At 36.2% G+C, this 6,818-nt stretch overlaps 1 protein-coding gene across 1 annotated transcript; it reads left to right on the forward strand.

The window, feature by feature from the left end:
* The first annotated feature begins 4,620 nt into the window (after nucleotides 1-4,620).
* Nucleotides 4,621-6,284, forward strand: LOC113283171 (transcription repressor MYB6-like). The gene is made up of 3 exons (XM_026532344.1): nucleotides 4,621-4,954; nucleotides 5,063-5,192; nucleotides 5,360-6,284. The coding sequence occupies exons 1-3, from the start codon at nucleotides 4,822-4,824 to the stop codon at nucleotides 6,045-6,047; spliced, it is 951 nt and encodes a 316-aa protein (XP_026388129.1). The 5' UTR covers nucleotides 4,621-4,821; the 3' UTR covers nucleotides 6,048-6,284.
* Nucleotides 6,285-6,818: the final 534 nt, after the last annotated feature.

Below are 6,818 nucleotides of genomic sequence, written 5' to 3' on the forward strand. Positions count from 1 at the left end.
TAAGGATATTTGGATACACGTTGGACAGTAAAAATTCAGAAGTTAGGTGGGAACCAAATTTTAGAGTAACTTCTATAATCAAAAAGTGTTTGCTTTTTATGAAATAAAATGTATGGAGTGATTTGGGAATGCAAGAGCTTTAACACGGTTACGCCTAATCTTCCTTTCTAGAATATTTCCTGAAAAATGGATAGAGATTATGTTAAAACTTCTTTCGCGGAATGGACCTGTCATCTAATTCAATATTTGACTTATGAGATTGATTTCAGTTTTTTCAAAAGCAAAAACACTTCTTCTTTAATATCCGAACAATCTCTAATTTTGTTAAGGATCGAGCAAGAGAGAGGAGAGCATAAACGCACGGAAGCAATAGAAGACTATATTGATAATAATTCGGTGTATGTTTATCATTAATTCTTCAAGCTATTTATACAATCACAAAACTTGACACTGAAGACACAAGACTTGGTTCTCAAGACATCCGATTCCTAAATAACTCAAAATAAACTAAAATATATCTCCTAATTATAGTCTCTCTTATATTATTTCCTAAATATAGACTCTCTTATATTATTTCCTAATACCCTCTCTCAAGATGGAGCATGGAAATCACGAAGCCCATCTTGGACAAAAGAAATTTAAACTAATCTTTATGCTCTAAATAACTTCCAATCATAGTTTATGGACGTTACGGTCCCAATCTTCGCAGTTTAAGGACATTTCGGTCCTCTTCTTAGTTTAAGGACATTTCGGTCCCATCTTCGTAAGTTTAAGGACACTACGGCCCCATTCGTAGTTTAGGGACATTTCGGTCCTCTTCGGAAGTTTAAGGACATTACGGTCCCATCTTTGTAGTTTAGGGACATTTCGGTCCTCTTCGCTTCGGTAGAATACTTTTTGTACTCTCTAGACAACTCATAGGATTTTAACCTATTTTTGTTGTTCTCTTTCTCATCACAACTTTCCGTCATTGTGATATTCTCTACAACTCATAGGATCTTAACCTACTATTCTTGTTCTCTTTCTCATCACCTCTTGGTGATTACTTCTCATCACAACTTTCCGTTATTGTGATGTTACAACTCATAGGATTTTAACCTACTATTGTTGTTCTCTTTCTCGTCACCTCTTGGTGATTACTTCTCATCACAACTTTCCGTTGTTGTGATGTTACAACTCATAGGATTTTAACCTATTATTGATGTTCTCTCTCTCACCACCTCTTGGTGATTGCTTCTCTTTCTTCACAAACCTTGTTGTTGTCTCTTCTCCTTCTTCATCCCAGTCACGCTTTTGTTGCGAAAACTGTCACTTTTCTTTGTTTTTCAAGATTATCTCACAATCTTTTCATCACGCTTATGCCACAAGCTCTAATTGTTCTTCTCTTTACTTCTCTGTTACAAATTTGTCACGCTATTCAGATGCCACACTTCTGAATTTGTGATAGATTTGCCACGTTGTGACATAATTATTATTACACTTCTGTTTGTAGGCCATTTAAACAAACACCTTCTCTTTACTCCCCTTTTTAATCGAATTAGGAAACACACATACAGATTCATAAACCATCTCCGAAAATCAAACTCGACCAAGCTCTGCTCCTTCTTTCTCGGCTTCTAACTATGTTCACAGCACAACTTCTCGTCATTTCCAACCCATACAGCTTCCTCCATTCTTCGCTGCTAACAACCAACTTTTCCTTCAACAGCCACATGAACAAACCTACACGAACGGAGGAGATGCAACACATTTCTTCACCACCGGAACCCATCTGTCAATTCTCGCTCCATTCATCAATGATCTTCCTCGTCTACTGCCGATACTATCAGCAACCCATTATAGCACCATAACAACACCTGCTCCTTATTCGAATTCCATCATCTTGGCAGCAAACTCGCTCCATATCAACCAACACCGATCACCACCGTTAAAACCTGGCAAAAACATCACGATGTCTACTCGAGCTATCTCCATTCTCTTGTGCTCCCAAATTTCCCAGCAGCCAAGTTTCTATCGTCAGTTCATCCTAGCAATAGATAATATCACCATTAATCACTGAACTTACTATGGCTCCATTGACTGCCATTAAGATGCACATCACTATCTCTGTTTTCAGTCGAGCTCCGCAACACAATCAACGCTATAACAGAAACAAAACTCTCGGGTTCTCATCATCCCAACAAACCATCGTGTTACCTGAATTCTCTAACAGCAACTTCATAGTGACTGTCTGCATTACGTCTGCCAAGCAATATATTATGGGCTACGCCTTCTTCTCATCTTAACGATTAATACCTAACTTTGAATAATTCTCACCCTTTTTGAAGATAACACTTTTTTTTCTTCTTTTTTTCTCAGCAGCATTCGTCTCCATGTTTTCTCGACATCAAAAACATGCCCTAAACTCAGATTTTCACCGTGGCTTCAAAAGACATCAATCTTCTCCTTCGTCACCTGACTTTTCGCTTCAAACTTGTCACAATAACCATCAGAATAGTGCACAACTATTTTTTTTTTTTAGTCTTCTTCTCCTTCTTGTCACAACTTTCCAAACTCTTTAGGAAAATATCTAACTTCTCTTCCTCTCCTCTCTCCCTCTCACCTTGCTCTGATACCATGTTAAGGATCGAGCAAGAAAGAGAGAGCATAAACGCGCAGAAGCAATAGAAGACTACATTGATGATAATTCAGTGTATCTTTCTCATTAATTCTTCAAGCTATTTATACAATCACAAGACTTGGTACTCAAGACACAAGACTTGATTCTCAAGACATCCAATTCCTAATATAACTCAAAATAAACTGAAATATATTTCCTAATTATAGTCTCTCTTATATTATTTCCTAAATATAGACTCTCTTATATTATTTCCTAATACTTTTGTTACTATCTCAACCAAAAACACTTCTTCTTTTGATATCTAACCGCTCTAGATACGCTAGGATATCCCCAGCAGGAATAAACTTTCACCTTCCTGGTACGGTAATATTTTTTATAATAATAATTTGTTGAATCACTTGAATGGATAAATCGGAGTCATTGAGTCGAGTTGTCATGTCAAAAATATGCGTAGTGGTTTGGTACGTACTTAGCACAGCTCAAGCGCATGCAGCTCCCAGTCGGACTAGGAATTCATGTCAATCCTTTTTCGGCATTTAATTATGTAAGGATTTATGGCAGGTTAGCTGGTTAGGTAGACTAGTCTGAGGAAGTTGTTTTTTGGAAATCCAGTTCACAGATTACTCTTACTGTTTCTTTTCAGAAATACCATATAAAATCTTTGATTCTTAAAAGATTTACACCAACATTTGACCTGTTTTTAATGTGTGAATTCAATTTACTGCCAACCATTACAGAGTTGTTAATGGGGTAGGTAACTTCCAGTTCAGTAATTCATTTACTCACTAACAAACCAAACACCGTCATTTCTTCCATTGAAGAAAATTAGGTATAGTATTGGGACCTGGGATTTAATTGCTCTGAGTTCTGTTCAAATTATACATGCCGGAAACCAGCAACGTTGAAACAGTTACGGGTTGCCGTCGACATAAATGTATTTTCCCAACAACGAGTCAATATGCCGCCTAGCAATCAAACTTTTAGGTTAAAAGGCAGAGCATTAATTCCTGGTCGGATTCCTTAGCCACTAATGAATCGTCCCTACCTCCCCAACTGATAGATAGGTTGACTTGTTGTTGTGGCTATCTATGATTAATCTTGAGCCTTATTATGCGATAAATATAGAAACTGTAAATTTAAATGGCTGTAAGAAAAGAAAAAAAAAACGGATATACGTGGCCTAGTGGCAATAATGGCTCCGTCCAACTGGATAGTTAAGTATTGTGGGACCGGATCCCATAAAACCGGTTTTAATTACACAAAATTGGTTAAAAAGACTAAAATCAACAATTTCTGGATGAAATTGACAGTTAGATTTTGATATTGTTTAAATGGACAAAAATGTAAAAATAGGCAGGATATAACCAGTTTCATTGTGCCCATTTTTCAAATATTTTTTCTTATTTTTAATTTACACAGGATCCAGTTTCATCCTTGCTATTTTTTAAATTTAAGCGAGGATAAAATCACTATTCTTTTTTTGACCATTTCACCCAAATTATTTTTTAATCGTCCATTTGAACCGTAGTTTAAAAATATTCGAAGAAATGATTCATTTTCCGTTTTAATTAAAAATAAAAAATGGACACTCCTCCTGAGTCCCAACTGTACAATTGATACAGGTAACAGGAAGCATTCTGAGAAACAAGTGAGGAGGAATTAAAAGAGAACAAAAATGTCGGTGCATTTCTCGAGATGAAGTGGTAGTTGTTGGTGGTGATCTGGTGGTGTCGTCGAACAGTCTCCTCGGCCTTTCTCCACTTCATTAAAAACTCACTGAAATAACAATAATACAGATTTTAATTTAATAAAAAAAAAACAGAGAAGACAGAAAAAACCTTCCATTTTGTTTTTAGGGAGGAAAAATCACGTTAAAAAGTGTGTACGTACCATTCATTCACTCTCCTCCTCACTCTAACATAGAGAGAGACACACACTGACCAACTCTCACCCACCTACCAAATCCAGCTATCTCCTTTTTAAACCACTCGTCTTTTCCTTCCTTCCACCAACTCGGTCAAAATACTCTTCCCATAAAGATCGAGTCTTCTTCCACTTCTCTCTCCCTCCCTCAACCAGACTTAAGTTAGGCCCTCTCTTTCTCCCCCATATAAATCAATCCATCTCTTTTTCTCCCCATCATCATCCTCTTAGCTCTTCTTATCTTTCTTCTTCTTCTTCTGGATTGATCAGAAATTAACATGGGACGTTCACCATGCTGTGAGAAAGCTCATACCAACAAAGGAGCTTGGACAAAAGAAGAAGATCAACGACTTATTAACTACATCAAAACTCATGGCGAAGGTTGTTGGCGATCTCTTCCTAAATCTGCTGGTAATTACCTTAATCATATCTCTTCATCTCATTTCTTATTATCCTCTTAATCAAGTTTCACTCATCATTTTTGGTTCACTGACCCTTGCTTGATTTCATGCTCTCCAGGATTGCTTCGTTGTGGTAAAAGTTGCAGACTAAGATGGATTAATTACCTTCGTCCTGATCTTAAAAGAGGAAATTTTACTGAAGAAGAAGATGAACTCATCATTAAACTCCATAGTTTACTAGGAAACAAGTAAGCAGCAGCAGCCCGGCCCTATTCTCTTATCCTTTCCTTTTTTTTTTTTTTTTTTTTTTTTTTTTTTTTTTAATTTATGTGTCACTCACGGCACTGTCTGTCTGTCCGTTTCATCCATTTTGAGATATATAACATGGAGATTCTCTTTTTATTATCTTCTATAGATGGTCGCTCATTGCGGGGAGATTGCCAGGAAGAACAGATAATGAAATCAAGAATTATTGGAATACTCATATCAAAAGAAAGTTATTAAGTAGAGGACTTGATCCTCAGACTCATAGACCGATCAGTACAGCTGGAGGAACCATTACCAACAACTACAATATAAGTAGTTCTGGTTCATGCATGGATCAACCAGAAATTATTACCACTAGTAATGGTACTTCTTCAATGATCAAGATTGAATCAACCACCAGTAATAATCTTATTCATAATGGCAATTACTATTCATCGTCAATTAAAGAAGCAACAACAAATAGCAATAGTACTGGTACAACTGTTGAAGAAGATAATGGTCATCAAACACCGAAAAAAGAATTTAATGATGATGATGATGATGAAGGACTTAATCTTGATCTTTCAATAAGTCTACCAACTCATCATCGGAAACTATCATCATCAACAAATTCAGCTGAATCAAAACCATTTTCAGAGATATTTTCTTACCACAAACAGCTAGGGGTTTCTTCAAATCATCATCAACGACAAGGAGGAGTCTGTTTGTGTTATAAGTTAGGGTTTCAAAGAAATGAAACTTGTAATTGTAGCAGTAGTAATCGTCATCAAACGTTGAATAATCCTATGATGATATCTAGTGATCTGTTTAGATATTACAGACCATTGAATCCTTAAGACTAGGTAGCTAGTTCAATATCAGATTAATTGTTATGTTGTAATTCGTCTAGGAAGTCTTCTTGATCTTTTGTGATGCTGAAACAGAAAACACAAAAGCATATAGTATATATTTTAAAAATGGTCTGGTACACTAGACTTCCATCTTTAGTTGAGAATTTGGAGGTCAAAGAATCCAATTAATCCAATCAAAGGAATTTACCTTGCAAGGTAAATGATTTCTTATTTTGAAATTTAGTGTTTGGTAAAAATTGCTTATTTGCTCACTCTTTGATCAAGCTGTATCACAACCGGTCATCGGAAAATATGAAGATGAGCAACATTGGAACAGTGTTGCAAACGGTTTCTTTCAGAATTTCTCTGGACTCATTTTTGTATGGCTTGCAAAACTATCCTGCAACAGTCAGATACTTGGGCTCCTAATTCTCCAACCCAAACAGGTTGTTCCCAGATCAGAAAAGGGTAACATAAAGAATTCATGAATCAAACAAATATTTTCTACATAATAAAATGTTGAGAAACCCCATATGTACGGGTCAATCGACCTAACACACCACCCTGCCCAAACTAAACATCCTCGCTGAAATTCAGATTTTAATCCTTAAATAAATCATGATGTTTCTTTGGTGAACAATTAGCAGCTAAAAATTTGTCCTGTCTCGGGTATTTAACTAATTTATTTATTTTGCTATTGTTTTTTTCTTTTCCCCCTAACACGTCTAAGGCGTACATGTTTTACCTGCTAACCGAGTAGTTAGCGTATATCTTCTA

The sequence above is a fragment of the Papaver somniferum genome, chromosome 5 (genome assembly GCF_003573695.1).
Source record: "Papaver somniferum cultivar HN1 chromosome 5, ASM357369v1, whole genome shotgun sequence".
NCBI classification, from domain to species: Eukaryota; Viridiplantae; Streptophyta; class Magnoliopsida; order Ranunculales; family Papaveraceae; genus Papaver; species Papaver somniferum.

Excerpts from the sequence above, each read along its gene's own strand:
- LOC113283171 (XM_026532344.1), top strand. The coding sequence starts at position 4,822 with ATGGGACGTTCACCATGCTGTGAGAAAGCTCATACCAACAAAGGAGCT. Across the intron at positions 4,955-5,062 it reads ATCTCTTCCTAAATCTGCTG|GATTGCTTCGTTGTGGTAAA; the intron begins GTAATTACCTTA and ends CATGCTCTCCAG. Across the intron at positions 5,193-5,359 it reads CATAGTTTACTAGGAAACAA|ATGGTCGCTCATTGCGGGGA; the intron begins GTAAGCAGCAGC and ends TATCTTCTATAG.